This window comes from Rhinolophus sinicus, linkage group LG02 (assembly GCF_036562045.2).
Source record: "Rhinolophus sinicus isolate RSC01 linkage group LG02, ASM3656204v1, whole genome shotgun sequence".
Lineage (NCBI taxonomy): Eukaryota > Metazoa > Chordata > Mammalia > Chiroptera > Rhinolophidae > Rhinolophus > Rhinolophus sinicus.
This window is the reverse complement of record NC_133752.1, coordinates 1,667,457-1,684,847: the sequence shown is the minus strand read 5'-3', so window position 1 is coordinate 1,684,847 and position 17,391 is coordinate 1,667,457. Positions and strand designations below refer to the sequence as shown.

Below are 17,391 nucleotides of genomic sequence, written 5' to 3'. Positions count from 1 at the left end.
GCTTCATTCGATTGGGCTATGCTAACCGAGAGCCAAGTCAGGAATTGGACGAAGACGGACACAGACCGCAGTCTAGAGAAGCTTCCTCAGCTGATGGTCAGAGGGCCCCCATGGGCCACAGCGCTCAGCTGGAGGCTGACAGCGAGCTGAGGAGAAGCTCTGGCTGCCACCAACGAGGGCAAAGGGCACCTGGCCAGCAACGCCACGCGAGTGGGTGTGGTGGAGCACAAAGGGTTTGTCACAAATCACAGGTTCAGGCAAGATCGCCGCTGTTTTGTTTGTGTCCAGTAAGAACCAAGAAAAAAGAGGGCGGTTACTGAAACAAAGCTGTGCCTGGCACGTATCCCTGAAAGGTGGCACGCACCGCCCATGGCTGGCCTGAAGGGGGGCGTGGCAGCTGTGGACTGAGGAAATTGCTACTCGTGAAGCCACCACAGGGAGGACAAACAGGGACACACTTACTACAAATCTACTGTGCACTTTTTCTAGGAGTCTTTTCTCATTTAGAGCCATAGCTTCACCTTTCCTCTTCTTTATTCTCTTTTTTTCTAGCTTTTTACAGGCATACATTTTCCCTGTAGCTCTCACTTGACAGGCACAAACCTAGTTTTAAAAAAGAAAAAAAAAAGGTTTATATATACCTGACACTTCTTAGGCTACAAGAAGAAAACGGTGTCCTTCATGACAACCCCTCTGGGAAAGAGCAGCCGCAGACTCTGACAAGCCCATTCCAGTCGCGGACACTTCGGAGTTTCTGAGTCAGCTCTTTCCTCCCCCAGCTTCCTCGGCTGCGAAAGGAGCTGGGACGATCCAGGGACTGCACTGTGCTTAATAAACTCTGAGACAGTGGGCAAACGGAACTTGTTCATACTGACCATGGTGCATCTGTTTAATCTAAATGTATCTCCCTACGTCTTTTACCTTTTTGTACAAGAACAAAACTTTTGGGAACTAGAGTCATGATTTTTTTTTTAAAGTTCAAGAATATAAGGAAACATATTTCATAGCATTCGTAGACTTTCATACATTTACTCTACCTAAAGTAATATTTATATATTATTTAAATTTAGATGATGAAAATTTCCGCACACATAGAAGGGGTCACAGTGAGTACTTGGCTGGGTTATGCCAAACATTCTAAAGGTCGCCAGAGCATGCCTGGGGCACAACATGCTCCCTGTCCTCAAGCCATGGCCACGGGGCCCGATTTCTTACCCCGCCAAACAGCACACGTACGGCAGATCTCCCGTAGTGTGTTACCTCTTGGGTCAGCGCTCCAGCTCACGGGAAGGGTGAGCCTTCACTTGGAATTGGGGAGCATGTGTGATTCAAACACACGCAGGCAGGATCACCTCTTGTGACCACACATCCAGTTTCAGTTCCCCTCTGGCTCTCCATCTCTGGGGACTCACTACTGCTGGAGCTGACTATGACCACGCCAGATAATTCCCGAGGCAGTTAACATCCCTTTAAATCGCTGAAACAGAAGCGTAGAAGTCTGTCCACCTACCACAGGGGTCTTTATCTAGGAGGGCATCATATTTAAAGGCCGTCTCTCATGAATTTGCCGGTAGTTTCCTCAGGATTTTCCCAAATTTAATACATTTCCTAACACCTTTGGAGGTAGGTGTGAGGGCCATATTTGTCTAAACAGAGCTGAGTTAAATAAGCATATTTAATAATGTACTCTGTACTACACGAACTTGAAGACTAGTTGTAAATCATGGAAATACAGTAACAGAAATTCCACAGTATAAAAACAGAATAATCTTTTCTATCAGGACAAACTGACTGAGCTTGAACATTAAATACGGGAAAACAAGTTCTTTAAGAAATATGCAGTCAAAGGTAAAAATCACAAAGATGTGAATTTTTTTTTCTAGATCTCCTAATGTTTTGAAAGCTTGTAGCAAAGTACCTTTTGCTCCCAGTTCAATGTTAATTCTCCTGGTTGGCTACAATGATTCCCCAAACACACAGGAAGGAAACGAAAGTGCTGGGAACGAAGGTGTCTTTCAATTACCTCGCTGCCTACAGCTCTACAGGTACTGCTCAGAAGTGGCCCCACAGCACTTACCTCTCCAAATCCACCTTTCCCTAGAACTCTGTAGTGTCTGAATGTTTTCTTTGTTACTGGCTGCCTAATTAAAAAAAAAAAAAAAAAAGTTTCAGGTCTCACATCACATTGTTACTTTAAAACAGAAAAGCCTAGCTTTTGTCCTAGCCTTATTCATGGCACCACACAGGTAAAGGGGAGAGCCAGGCCCAGGGCGCCGGCGCTCAGGGACCATGGCTCCCTCTAGTGGACAGCTCTCAGCTGCACTAAGAGAAAGGAGCCCACGGAACAGCGAAGATTGAGTGAAAATTCTTAAGACAGGTGCAGAACGGTCCAGTTACCTTTACTAACGAAAGACACATGTGCAGCTAACCCACAGTGAGACACTTTATGAAACCTTAGGCGCACATCTTGGGCCTGTCAGAAAGCTCCTGAGGAAAAGGACGTATCTGCATATCTACAGCGCTCTGTCCTTTGAAAAAAGGACCTCACAGGAGACTACCCAACATGTCAAAAACACATGTAGGAACTAGATTGGAAATCTGATTGATCAATAATAATTGTAATAACAACAACACTACTGATGGCAGCTGACACGGCTGAGCATCTCACACATTTCTCAGGTGACCCTACAGTCCACGAGTGTGGGTTGTGAGTACCTCTATTTTATGAACAAGGACCTGAAGCTCATAAAGGCTGGCGCTTGCCTGAGGCCACACAGCTAGCACCAAGCGAGTGGAGGCTGAGACCACCAAGACGCAAACACTGTATTGGATTACATTTCTGTGAATCTAGGATATGTTTTATTTCCTAACTACTGCACCAACGGGGCTGACCGCCATTTTAAAAAAAGAGAACAGAGTCAACTGAATGAGAATAAACTGAATAACACACATTGATAATTTCTGTACAAAAATACCAAATACAACACAAGATTGCCAATAGTATTTTGACAGACGGAAAAGTATACATCACTCAGTATGCATGATGAGAAGTTACTACTTGTTTTCATTGAACTTTAAGTTAGAACATACCTTTCCAGCCATTTCCACTGTAAAAATCGAGAAAAATGTGGGCTTTCTTGGTATTCTTCAAATGGTTCTCCACTTAAGTAGCTATGGACAACTCTAGAAAAAGATTTTATGCATTTATATACCTGTGTTGCATTACAATATGAAAACAACCGTGTGTTAGTTAGTGCACTAATGAGCACCTGACATGGCAAAGTCAACCATACACAATTCAAAATAATGAACCTTGCAGTTAGAATTCCACAATGGTTTCTAAGACTATCAGTGAAAATATGAAGGCAAGAATTCAAAAGAAATGCAATCAATTTAACCCTCCCAAAGTCAGAGGTTCTTTTTATGTATATGAACATCAGAGAAATAATTACTTGATAAAAAGAATCAACCAGTAAAAAGACAATAGTTTAAAGTGTATTCAAAGTGGTGTATGCCCTTGCACACATGTGCACAGGGATGTATATTTCAGGAGGGAATGTAAACATTTTGTAAATAAAATTGGAATGTCTAAATGATAACAGTAATAAGGTAGAAAATGTTAATACGTGACACAACCTTTTTTTGACACTGAAAATAAAGCACCTAATAAATTATTCTACACTACACATTTCTTGAAGCAATTTTATGCAATTAGCCATGCCTCTTAGGTTTTATTTATTCATAATTTTATTATAGAAGTAATGAAATGCCTCCTTGGGGGCGTAGCTAAGGGACAGCTCATTAGTTAATAAACAGCTACTGAGTAGATGCAAGCACTGTGCTGGATGCTGGAGGAAAAACGTGTTCTGAGGATCCCTGAAGATTCCAACACCCTGCCGGGAATATTCAATAATGAAACTATTTATAGTAATAGCAAGACTTTATGTGTCTTTTAAAACCTCATTCTCACAGAGGGTTTCCCAGAGGCCATGAGACGGGGGACAACATCACTGCTGTGACAGTGGAATGTTTGTGTCTTATTTTTTTAAAACATAACCCACATAAACAAAAGCTCTTTGGGTCAATAAGTTTTAAGAGTATACCAGGGTCCTGAGAGCAAAGGTTTGAAACTGCTGCTTCATTCGATCTTAGAACTTAACGCACTGTTCTGGGGGCTACTCGACCAGCTCATCTCCTAGTGGAGGGAGAGGAGGACCTTGGGGGGCCCCTTGCTCGTGTCAGCATGTAGGCAGCTCAACTCCAAACGTTTCTGAACCAGTTAAAGGATTCTGATACCGTTGTCTTAGTTAAATCATATTTACATATAAAGGTATTTAAGAATTTCCATGAGAAAGACGACACAAATACCAACTTATCCTGTCAAATTTTATATTTCATAGTCTATATATATTCATAAAGTTAATGCCTACCATGAGCTTACCAGTGCTTCTCAATTTCACTTCCTAGTACTCCTTACCTGCAAACAACAGACTCCTTACCACTGCTCCAGGCTGGAAAACTAACCTACTGCACACACTGTGCAAACATTCTGACATGTAGAACTGCCTTAGTTCAATGCTGGTTTTCAATACGCTCACCTGGGAGGTGCTGACATGCAGGGAAAACCACAGGTGGCAAGAAAGGACCACTCCTGCCCATCCAGCACCAGGATTCCAGGACCCAAATGAGAACACAAGGCTTTGGGGAAATAGACGTTGTAACAATACAGAAATGAGCAGGATAACACAAGACACGGAAACTCCTTGTTTCTTCACAGTGTTATGCTGAAGTCTCTCATTAGGCAGGCCTGGCACAGTCGATGGCAAACAGAGACACTTAATAAAGAGACACTAGAGAGTGAACAGTCATCAGCCGAATGAACTAATCAAAACAGACAGATGCCTGAGTATCAGAGCTTATTTAAAGATTGGCAACTTTAAGTTCCTATCTTGAAATTCATGCACAGAGAAGAAGGCAGAATTTCTGATTAGTCCAATACAGTCATGTACATCAGCCCATATTTTCAACACAGGACAGAATCCAAAAAAGTTGCTCAATCAGAGAGTTAAAAATGCATACAAATCGGGGGTGGCCAGTTAGCTCAGTTGGTTAGATCGTGGTGCTGGTAGCACCAAGGTTGCTGGTTTGATCCCCACATGGGCCACTGTGAGCTGCGCCCTCTTTAAAAAAAAAAAAAGGCACACAAATCTAGCAACAGATACATCAATAAAAAATCATAAGGCTAAAATGGGGGAGCATACAGTAACTATAAAAGAGAAAAGATGCTCTTAGGGGTGAAAGGACAGATTACAAAAACACAAGGTGCAATTACTAGGTAAGTTAAATGACATCAACTGCTAGAAACCGGAATCCCGAGCAACAATGAAAACTACAGCCCAGCGACAAGAGGCACAGGCCTGTGAGACCCCCATCACTCGGGAGCGGGACAGGTCCTGGCAATCAGTGATTTCTCCCACTAGGTGTGACTGAATTAAGGATCTTGAGATGGGGGACAATCCTGGATTCTTCAGAGGGGCCCTGAATACAATCACCAGTGTCCTTATGAGAGCGCGGCCGAGGGAGATGTGGACACACACCAAGCAAGAAAAGGCTACAAAAGACAGAAGCCGAGACGATTGGAAGATGCTACTCTCCTGGCTCTGAAGATGGAAGAAGGGGCCCTGAGCCAAAGAATGCCGCTCTGGAAGCTGGAAAAGCAGGAAACGGATTCTCCCCTAGAGCGTCAAGGGGAGCAGAGCCCCGCTGACACCGTGGTTTCTGCCCAGTGACACAGCCTTCAGACCTCTGACCTCCAGAACTATAAGAGAAGAAATGTGTGTTGCTTTAGACCACGTTTGTGGCCATCTGTTACAGCAGCCAACAGGAAACTAATACAGGTTTCTCTGCCATCCACTTGGTTATAAGTTCCCTGAGGGTAATGGGCCTAGTCACTGTTGCTTATCACTTTATTCCCAGACCCCAGATCAATGACAGGCACGTGGTAAGTACTTAAATGTTTTCCAAAAGGAGTAAATAGACCAAGGCTGTGGCATATATTTTCGTAAGGCATGAAAGAATATAAACTCAAGCCAGCAGGCTTTCATTTTTGTTTGGTTCTCTGCTATAACCTCAACTCATAGAAGGAAACTATTATGGGTTGAAATGCATCCCCCCAAAGAGATGCGAAGGCCTAGCCCTGCACCTGTAAACGGGACCTTATTCGGAAACAGGGTCACTGCAGATGGAATTGGTTAAGATGAGGTCATGTGGAGCAGGGTGGGCCCCATTCCAAATATGACCAGTGTCCCTCTAAGAGGAGGAAACAGAGCTAGAGGCACGCAGACGGCCATGTGACGACAGACGCAGACTGAAATGCTGCAGCTACAAGCTAAGGACAACTGAGGAAAACCAGCCACCACAGGGACCTGGAAGAGGCAGGAAGGCCCCCTCCTGGCCGTTCTGCGACCGTATCACCTGCTGCCACCTTGACTTCAGACTTGCAGATGCCAGACCCTGAGACCATCCCTGCCTGTCGTTTGATGCCGCCTGATTTGTGGGGCTTTGTTGCGGCAGCCTCAGGACCATCCAGGTCCTGACCCAGGGTGGGCCTCAACAGACATCAGCTCAACGAGTGACCAAGTGATGCCAACGGCTTGCACAAACATACAAAGGACTAATGTTTTGGACCAGGTCACTTCAGAAACCATTCTTTCTTCCTGTGTACGTAAGGAAGCTGAATTTAGCCAAAGTGTTCTGCTGAGAACTTTCCTGTCCATGTGGCAAAGGTCTGGAGATAAGAAGTTTTCAGCAAGTGCCTGGATCTAAGAAACCATGTTACGGGAACCTCTTCACACTAGACACAAGCAGAGAGGGCCCGGAGCCAGCCAAGCGGTCCACGATGGGAGCCACCCAGTGTGTCACTTGTGGGTGTGTAATGACTGCGCCTTATCTGTCTCTCCCTAGAGAAAGCCACCATCCTGACTCGGAAAGGCCTCAGATAAGAACTATGTCATGCCGAGAAGCCCCCATGGGCCCCACCCAGGCTGCACACCAGAAAGGGAATCATGTAACATGCACAGTAAAAGCAACAACGATAACAAAAAATATTGCTTATAATTAGTAGCTATCAAAAAAGAAACCCTAACTAGTTTTAATTTACTTTCTCTAAGTAAAATTCAAAATCACCTCTATTTGTTGTGGAAAAGACATAGGAATTAACCCATAGATATCATGTTATAATTTAAATAATTGACATTATTTAAACAATTATCATCAAACAAGTATCGAGTTCTTTTTATTTCTAATCTAAAATTCCTTCAAATGTATCTATAATTAAACCTTAATCATAACAGTAAAATTAAAGTTATTCGAGATCAAACAGTGCCAGTGATTACGGCTCTTTAGTTATGTTACAAATGTCTGAGCTACACAGACGCAGGCTGGGCGGACCACTCACCTCACGCAGGCCTCGAAGGCTTCTTTGGGAGGGTCTTCCTCCTTCAGCCTCAGTTTACATTCTCTCAGCACACGTGGAGGCACTTCTGGTAAAAGAACCACCAAACCCTGCATGCATGTGGCACAAACCAAACACAGAACAGTTAGTGATTCTGTAGTTTACCAGCTGTGAACAACGCCTAATGTTTATTGGAAAGAAACAAAACAGAAAGTGCATGAAATAACAGGTCAAAGCCCCACCTTCACTCAGCCCCGTATCATTTTCCGGGGTTCAGTGTTGTCTATCTTTCCCTGTGCACATCAACACAGACTGGGAAACAGGGTCTCCAAGAGATACTGTACCCCCAAGTTCACAGCAGCACGACTCACAACAGCCAAAGGTGGGAGCAGCCCAAGTGCACATCATCAGATGAATGGATAAACTAAATGTAGTCCATCCGTTCAATGGAATATATTCTTCAGCCTTAAGAAGGAAAGAAATCCTGACACCTGCTACAACAGGGATGGACCTGGAGGATAATACGCCACTTGAAATAAGCCAGACACAAAAGGACAAATTCTGTGTGATTCCACTTATATAACATCCCCAGAGCACTTAGATTCAGAGACAGAAAGAACGGTGGGTGCCAGGGACTGGGGTGGGGATGGTGGGTTGTTGTCATGGGGACAGAGTTTCCGTTTTGTAAGATGAAGTTCTGGAGATGACGGCGTGGATGGATGTACAACACAGTGAGTGTATTTAGTGCCACTAAGCTGGACACCTACAAATGGTTAAGATGACAAATTTTATGGTATATTTTTCTTACAATTAAAAACGCAAACACACACACCTGCAAATCTTCAGGAATACACACTTTTTCCACATATAAATGGAATAAAAATTATGTACAGATGCTCCTCAACTTACAATGGGGTTACGTCCCAGCAAACCCATCCTAAGTTGAAAATATCATAGGTCGAAAATGCACTGACTACATCTGACCTACCAAACCTCACAGCTCAGCCTCGCCGACCTTAAACGTGCTCAGGACACGGCCATGAGCCCACAGTTGGGCAATGATCTTGAGTTGCACCTCGAGAGTAACTGCCTTCCTCTTCTCCCCAGAAGCAGGAGACACAGACGGGCATTTGTAGACATGATGGGATGCGGAAATACAAAGCACACTACCCAAAAGATGCTGGCAACACAGCACACTGGAGAGTATTGGTTGTTTGCCCTCATGATCACACGGCAACGCAGGAGGATCACTCAGTCTGCATGTCACCAGCCCGGGAAAACATCAAAACCCGAAGAACGGTTTCTATTAAATGCATATTGCTGTCACACCATTGTAAAGTCAAAAACTCGTAAATCAAACCGCTGTAAGCTGGGGCCATCCGTATAGTTTGTATGCTTGTTTTATATAGGTTTTTAAGTATGTGCTGACACTAGAGAGCTACTGTATTTTCTTTAATGACAGCCTGGTTTTCCAGAGTCTGGGTTGATCTGCCCCCACTAAACATTCTAGCTGCCAGTTTTCTCCAGGGCAAACACCACTGCCATGGACATCTCTGTACAAATGTGTTTTCATAGGAACGATTCCTACAACTACTTGCTCAAAGGATACACACATTTTAAATGTTGATATTTAAATGTTGATACAAAAATGCCCTACAAAAAGGCTCTACCATTTTATATTCTCACTAATACGTCCCTACGTGTCAGTTTCCCATTCCCTTAACCCTCATCCAGAGAATTCTGGAAAAAGAAAACCCATCCTAAAACTATTGTTCAGCTTTATTGAAAAACAAACCCCGATCACGCTCAACTGTACATTTAATTTGTCATTAGAAATGAGAAGTGCATTCTGGAGTGATTTCTCACTGTGGTACAGCCCAGTTACCACAGCTAAACTTGGTGTTTTCTATAAATCAGAGCGGCTAGTTCATCGAAGAAGCTGAACTGTTAGTAGAAATACACCAAGACAAAGCTCACATTTCTCCCCAAGACAACAATACTGTTATAATTTACAATGATTAATAGCTGCCATTTAAACTACCTAAGACAAGTGAGGCCGTTCCACATGCACACTGTGTCATCAAACCTTTCTACCGCGCAAGCAGATGTGGCTCAGGAGGCTACAGAACGTTCCGTTGCCCGCAGCAAAGAGTGGAAGAGCCAAGACTGAACCAGGCCCTCGGGACTTCCAAGACCAGTTTCTTTCTACACGGCAAGGGTAAGATGCCGTCTTACCCTTGGGAAGATGGGTCCGTTCATTTTACCATTTTGGAAAAGACATCTGTTCATTCGTTTATTCCACAAATACATTGTTCCAGGCATAGGAGCCAACAGAAAAATGACAAAATTTTCACAGAAGATAAAGCCATTAAAACCCAAAACTGTCTCAAAAATATGTATTTTTAAGAACTAGCTTTCATTATTTCCCCTCCAAAGCTCTTAATTTTATGAAGCTGAACTGCAGGTTAATTCTATAAAACTGATGATTAACTCCAAGTAGAGATCCTTTTTTCAGGAACTTGTTAATAGAAATTTGTATGAATCAAAATTCATTCCCACAAAAAAGAAATGCAATGCTTATAACCCTCCATGAACAGAGATGTGAGGTGAGCTAAGGCAAGCTAAGGTGTGCAAGCTAAGGTGTGCAAGCTAAGGTACAGCATGACCAGCCTGGTGCTCTGAGCATAACGATGGTGGAACAGACTTCTGCGGGGGCTTTCAAGTAAGGAACAAGAATTACTTTTCAGAATAGGTAGTTGCCAGGGCAAATTTACCAAATGACTCAGTGCCTTGTTTTTCAAGTTTTGGACCACTGTTGGGGAGGGAGAGGTAGATTAATTTTGCATAAACATTCTTATTTTCATGTGTTAAAAAATACACATATTTAACTATTTTTTAAAAATCGGGTTGTCTTTTTATCACTGGATTGTAAAAATTCTTTATATATCCTGGATTCCAGGCCCAAACCAGGTGCTGGGTTGCAGCTGTTTTCTCCCATGCTGTAAGCTGTCTTTCCACTTCCTTTATAGCATTCTTTAAAGCACAACATTTTTAATTTTGATGAAACCCAGTTTTTTCTTTTGTTACTGTCCCTTTGATGTCATACCTAAGAAACCACTGTCTAAACCAAGGTCACAAAGATTTACACTGAAGAGTTACACCTAAGCTTTACACTTTAGAGATTGCCTCTGAGAGTTTTATAGTTCTGGCTCTTATATTTAACTGTTTGACCCGTCTGAAATGTGTGAGGTAGAGGTCCAGCTTCATTCTTTTGCGTGTGCACATCCAGTTGTCCCAGCACCACGTACTGAAAGACTATTCTTTGCCCACTGAGTTGTTCTGGCACCTTTGTTGTAAGTTACTTGAATATAAACGTGTGAATTTGTTTCCACACTCTCTATTCGATTGACCCATACGACTGCCCTATGTCAGGACCACACTATCTCAAATTCCAGTCCATTGAGTATGCACATGAATTCTAAGATCAGCATGTTAATTCTGCAAAAAGAGCAGGGATTTGGCTAGGGGTTATGACGACTCTGCATCAATTTGGGGGGTCCTGTCATCTTAACAATATTAAGTTCTCTAATCCATGAACAAGCGATGTCTTTCCACTTACTTAAGTTAATTTCTTTCAATGGTGTTCTGAAGTTTTTCGGCATATTTAAGTCTTTACTTCTTTTGTTACATTTACTCCCAACTATTTTATTCTTTTTGACGCTTCTGTAATAGAATTGCTTTCTTAATTTCATCTTTGGACTTGAAGTGCTAGTGTATAGAAATACACCTGAAGTTTGGGTAGTGCTCGTAGGGCCTGCACCTTGATGAACTCACTTATTACCTCTAGCACTTTCTTCCCCCAAGGTATGTATGGATCCATCAGGATTTTCTATATACAAGTACTATGGTCCGAATGTGTCTCCCCCCAAATTCATATGGTGAAATCCTACCCCCGAAGTGACAATATTAGGATGTAGGGGCTCTGAGAGGCGCTCAGCTCACAAGGACGGAGCCCCAGGAATGAGATTAGTGCCTACAAAAGAGGAGCCATTACTCCTTCCCCATGTGAGCACACAGCAGGAAGAGCGTGCCCCCAGAAGGCAACCCTGTTGGCACCCCAATCCTAAGGCTTCCCAGCCTGCAGAACTGTGAGCAATAAATGTCTGTGGTTTATAAGCTACCAAGGCGGTGCAGTTTGTTATAGCCTCCTAAATGAACTAAGACAACAAGATCGTGTCATCTGCCAAGAGACAGTTCTACTTCTTCCTTTTCAATCCAGATACCTTTTATTTATTTTTCTTGCCTAATTGCCCTGACTAGAATGCCAAACAGAAGTGACGAGAGCAAACAGCCTTGTCTTGTTTCTGGTCGTAAGATGAAAGCATCCGACCTTCCACATTTAAGTATGTCGTCAGCAGTGAGTGTTTCGTGTATGTCTTTTATCAGGTTGAGTAAGTTCCATTCCATTCCTAATTTGTTGGGTGCTTTTATTATGAAAGTCTTTGGGTTTTGTCATATGCTTTTCTTGCCTCTAATAAGATGATCATGTGGTGGGAGTTTTTTGTTTGTTTGGTGTGGTTTTTTTTTCATTTAAGACAGGGAATACCTTATTCAAACCCATCAGAGAAATGGACAGGTTAGGTCTGTAACAAAGCATCGTGTTTTAAAGCATAGGCCAGTAATTGTATGAGAGTATATACTGCTGCATACAAATGAACTGATCAGACCACAGCTTTTCAATGTTTAAAACAGAATAAGCTTCTGTGTAAAAGCAGCACCTTTGTGACATTAACTTTAGTATTCCTCTCCTTCCTCCCCCTCTCCTTCAACAGAATCCACACCAACCTCCTCAGACTCCTTCTCAAGGGCAGCCATGTCAGGCCTCAGAGAACGCCCCTTCCTCCATGCCCTCACCCACGTACCAGTGAACAAAGGCACGCTTGGCATACATCAGGTCAGACTTGTGGCCCAGGCGTGCCCAGGCCTCAGCAATAGCTGTGGTGCTGCTCAGCAGGCACACAGCTCACTGTGCTTTGGCCAGGTCTCCACCAGGTACCACAGTGGGAGGCTGGTAATTAATGCCAACTTTGAAGCCAGTAAGGCACCAGTCCACAAACTGGATGGTACGCTTGGTCTTGATGGTGGCAATGGCGGCATTGACATCTTTGGGAACCACGTCACCCTGGTACAACAGGCAGCAAGCCATGTATTTACCGTGGCGAGGGTCACATTTCCCATCTGGTTGGCTGGCTCAAAGCACGCATCGGTGATCTCTGCTACAGAAAGCTGCTCGTGGGAGGCTTTCTCAGCAGCGATGATGGGCATGTGTGGCCAGAGGGAAGCCAGTGCGGGGATAGGGCACCAGGTTGGTCTGGAATTCGGTCAGGTCAACATTCAGGGCTCCATCAAATCTGAGGGAAGCGGTGATGGAGGACATAATTTGACCTATCAAGCTATTCAAGTTAGTGTAGGTTGGGAGCTCAATATCGAGGTTTCTATGACAGATGTCGTAGATGGCCTCATTGTCACCAACGAAGGCACAGTCAGAGTGCTCCAGGGTGGTGTGGGTGGTGAGGATGGAGTTGTAGGGCTCAACTGCAGCGGTGGAAACCCGGGGGGCTGGGTAAACGGAGAACTCCAGCTTGGATTTCTTGCCATAACCGACAGAGAGGCGTTCCATCAGCAGGAGGTGTCCCAGAACCAGCTCCCCCGCCAAAGCTGCGGAAAACCAGGAAGCCCTGAAGCCCTGTGCACCGGTCGGCAGTTTCCGAACTCGGTCCAAGACAAAGCCAATGGTCTCCTTGCCAACGGTGTCGTGCCCCCGGGTATACTTATTGGCAGCATCTTCCTTGCCTGAGGTGAGCTGCTCGGGGTGGAAGGGCTGGCGGTAGGTGCCAGTGCAAACTTCATCAATGACTGTGGGTTCCAATATCTACCAACACTGCCCTGGGCACATGCTTGCCAGTGCCTGTCTCACTGAAGGAGGTGTTGAAGGAGTCATCTCCTCCTCCAATGGTCTTGTCACCTGGCATCTGGCCATCAGGCTGGATGCCATGTTCCAGGCAGTGGAGCTCCCAGCAGGGATTGCCGATCTGGACACCAGCCTGGCCAACGTGGACGGAGATGCACTCACGCATAGTCGCTGCTTTGCGGCTGCCGGGCCGATGGCTGAGAGGAAGAGGCTGCTGCTTCTTACAGCACGCCTCTTAGGCGGTCCATGTAAGAGAACATTGGTGGGGTTTTTTTGACCTGTATTAATATGATGTATTATATGAATTGATTATCAGATGCTGGACCAATTTTGCATTCCCGGGATAAATCACACTTGGTTTTGGTCATGATTATTATTATTTTTTTAATGTAAACCACTTTTGGCTGAATTTCAGTATTTGGGAATCCTGAAAATAAAACTAAGAATGACTGAGGATAAAGGGCTTTACCCTTCTAAAAGAATAAAAAAACGCAAGATTGAATACACACAGTCTGGCCTTACTCTTACGTGCTTTCAGGTATTGTGGATTGTTAAAATTTGAGTAAAGGAGTTCCCTTTTCAATATGCAAAAGAAAGATTTTTTTTTTTTAAGAAAAGACAAGAAAAACTACAATGATGATTTGACCCATTACTATTTCTTCTGAAGTAAAGCACAAGTGTAGTTTCCCCAGTTGATGGTAAGAAAAGGGAAAAACAAAGCTTTCCAGCAGCACCACCTTCAGGCAGCGCACACACCTCGCACCATCGCTGAGTCAGACACGGGTGCCTGCCTCTCCCTTCTCCTTCTACCTCGCTGCATCCGCCACGGTTCCTCTTTAAATTACGTCTTTCTGCTTGACAACCTTCCTTGCTATGTGAGTGTTTCTTCAGAAAAGGTGAAGAAGGAAAAAGGAGTTAACAAAAAAAGATTTTAAAAACTAGATAAACGAAACTTCTCTTCCACTTTTTCCAATTAAGTGTCCTGGGGGCACCTACAAATAACGCAGATGTTGTAACAGCCATGCTTGAAAAGAATGATCTCTTGAGCCATGGTATGGAGGCTTTGGAGTCAAACCTCTGCGGGTCTGGCCTACCTCTGCTGCCCACTGGCCGTGCGTAATCTTTGTGCCCACAGTCCACTGGCCTTTCCCTCTGGCACTCCATCTTCTGTACCAATGAGTTTCCCCTACTTGATGGTGCTGGCATCTTCAGTTAGCTAGGCTCAAAATCTGAATACTTTGGCCTCATTCTCACACTATTCCCCGACTCTAATCTTTACATATTTAATTCCTGGCTCCAGCACTGACTAGCTGTGTGATCTTTGGCAAGTCATGTAACCGCTCTGATTTTCAGTCTTATCCTATGAAAATCAACATAATAATGTGCCTACTTCCTAGGTTTGTTGTGCACATTAAATTATTAATTAGATGCACAAGGCTTAAAGCAGCATTCACTAAATGTTAGCTGTCACTGTTCTCCTCCAACCCTATAATGGAGGGAACTGCCCAGGCTTGCACTTCTAACAGACTACAAAAAGGAGGTCAGATACAGCGCAGCAAGTTACAGCTCTGATTGCAGGGACTAAACTGCAAGAACCTAGTGAATCAAAAAGCTTGTAGGAGAAAAATATTATTTTCAGTCCAAGAGAGGCAAGTAAAATTCTCTAATTCTATATTCTGTTTGAGAAAACATAGAAACTTTTAAATTCTTTGAATCAATTTTCTAAGAGATTCAATTGTTAATTTCCTCACCGAATCAAAACAAAATGCAGAAGAGGAACATTTGTAAGAAACTGAAGGTTTGAACACGCTTGTTACAGCTTATCCGATTAGGTAAAAGCAGCTATGCGCTCCACTTACTTAGGTAAGTTAGTCACAAGTTTCTATATCCAGAAAACAGAACACACCTCATTACTGAAGAACGTGTCTAGAACCAACTCTCCAGAAGCTCTTCGCTCTTCATCAGCGGCCACTTCATACTCGGCCTGATTGCAGACGACAGGGAAAAGTGTTAGTTACGCCTCTTCACTGGCCTCGCAATGTTTCCAATTCTCTGCCTTACAGAATAGACTTGTTTCCCTAGAACCAGAGAGCAGCTCTACTGATCAAGTGTCTGCAGCTCTTCTTTGGGAAACTAATAGTTATGATAAAAGTGAACTGACATTTTAAGATGCTTAGCCATAGAGCTGGGGGGGCTATGGGTGGAGCTGGGCCCCTAGTTAACTCTCTAGTCTTGACTTTCTGTGGTAACTTCCGGGGAAGGGATGCGAATAAAAGGGGGAAGCCATGTTGGGCTCTGGACCTTTTTCCACGTGGGTGGCCGGACGGGAGACAGGCCAGTGAGTGTACTCACACTCCTTGGTGGTTCTGTTTCTTTTTTTCTTTTCTCGAATAAACCATTTACTTTTGGTGGATTCCCTGGAGAATTATTTGGCCAGTCAACAATTATGAGGGGGGAAGCCAGTTTTTTGAAAGGGTTGACAACGTAGTAGAACAACACATCCATGATGCTGTCTTATATTTTCAGCGATGGAAAGTGGCCCCCAAAATGGGCTAGAACAGCTTGGGCGGCTCGAGACAGCAGCCCCGCAGAAGTTCCCGAGAGGGTGGAGCACACCCAGGAAGTCACTGCTGGTGCTGCCTGGGGGGGGGGGGGGGGCACCCATCACAGGCGTCAGGTGACAGACCACAAGAGTGGACAATACCACACAGGCCAGAACACATAGGAAGCCTCAAATAGCTAAACATCTATAAAGGGGAAGCAAGGAAGAAGAAATGGAAAGAAAAGAAAAAGAAAACCAGAAGAGAGATCACAAAAGCCTAGATACAAGGATTTCAAGAAGCTCCTCCACAATGTCACAGACACAGTGACCCAGGCACGAGAGGCCTCCACGAAGCCTCTGGTTTCACGAGTAGGGGAAGCGAGAAGCGAGGACATGAAGACCAGAGGAAGTGGGTTTACTGCGCACGTTAAAAGTTCTCTACGAGAAAGTCCTGTGGGTGGGAGCCCAGCCTCGCACTGCATTCTGTATCCTTCCCAGGCCGGGCCCAGGGGCCGAGGCCGGCGGCTGAGCACCCGGTCAGAACTAGCTTCACAGTCTGTGTCCAAGGGCACTGCAGCCACCATGATAATTACCAGCACACTGTTGGCATAAAGAACCCTTAAACTTAAGTTCTGGGACTTCTGGAAACCACATGGCAGGCACCCAGTTCATGGAAAAGAAAGCACTGTGATTCTGCGCTGGTCTTTTTTTTTTTTAATAAGAGTTTATTTGAGCCAAACTGATGACATGTTCCGAGGGGCAAGATCTCAGATGCCCCCTCTGACATGGTCTGTGTTGATGTGCCAACTTGGCAGGCAACAACCTCCAGTCAGTCAATGTACAGAGCATGACTTATGAACACAGAATGGACGCTAGTCATTCCAACAGCTATGTCAGTCCCAGAGTGACAGGCGTGCCCCCGCACCCCCTGAACGGCAGTGAACGTCCTGACCAGATAGTTCCAGATGCAGGGTGGAATGTGACCACCTGGACGCTCTCAGGGACTGCAGGTGGGGGCACCGCACTCAGTCTCGAGCATAAAAGATCAGAGCTCACTGACGGCTCCTCGCTCAGTAACAGCGCACCTGCACTCGTCCCAGACGGGGCGCTTGAAGCCTGGCCTCCTGACCGTGTCACCAGCCCAGCCTGCCGCCCGACGCTCCGCACCCCAGCACCGGAGGACTCTCGATGGACTCCGGACTCTCTCATCCTTCTTTCCTAGACTCAGTTCGCCTCGCCTCACCCTGTTGCCTGCAAACCTGTGTGACCCTCCTGTGTGGAACCGCTCTCCCTGGGCTATTGGAGGCTGTCCTCCCGCCAGAGCCTCGGCTAATGCCCGTGCGAAACCAAGTCAGCAGGGCTGGATGCACGGCTTTATTCTAATAAAGTCTGACGTTGTGGAAAGACACCAACGTGTGAGACGGC

The 17,391-nt window shown here is 44.8% G+C and overlaps 1 protein-coding gene and 1 pseudogene across 9 annotated transcripts in view; both read right to left on the bottom strand.

The window, feature by feature from the left end:
- Nucleotides 1-17,391, bottom strand: part of GRK4 (G protein-coupled receptor kinase 4) — a 57,957-nt gene that overhangs the window by 23,827 nt on the left and 16,739 nt on the right. For 5 of the 9 annotated variants that reach the window (XM_019711517.2, XM_019711519.2, XM_019711513.2 and 2 more), the window contains 5 exons: nucleotides 15,331-15,408; nucleotides 7,457-7,563; nucleotides 3,091-3,183; nucleotides 2,078-2,141; nucleotides 463-603 (listed from right to left, as the gene is read on the bottom strand). In XM_019711517.2, the coding sequence (XP_019567076.2) occupies nucleotides 463-603; nucleotides 2,078-2,141; nucleotides 3,091-3,183; nucleotides 7,457-7,563; nucleotides 15,331-15,408 (483 nt within the window). The remainder of the gene's footprint in view (nucleotides 1-462; nucleotides 604-2,077; nucleotides 2,142-3,090; nucleotides 3,184-7,456; nucleotides 7,564-15,330; nucleotides 15,409-17,391) is intronic. The other 4 variants (XM_019711514.2, XM_074320501.1, XM_019711518.2 and 1 more) reach the window with 2 other exon arrangements.
- LOC141568983 (tubulin alpha-1A chain-like) lies at nucleotides 7,457-15,314 on the bottom strand (annotated as a pseudogene).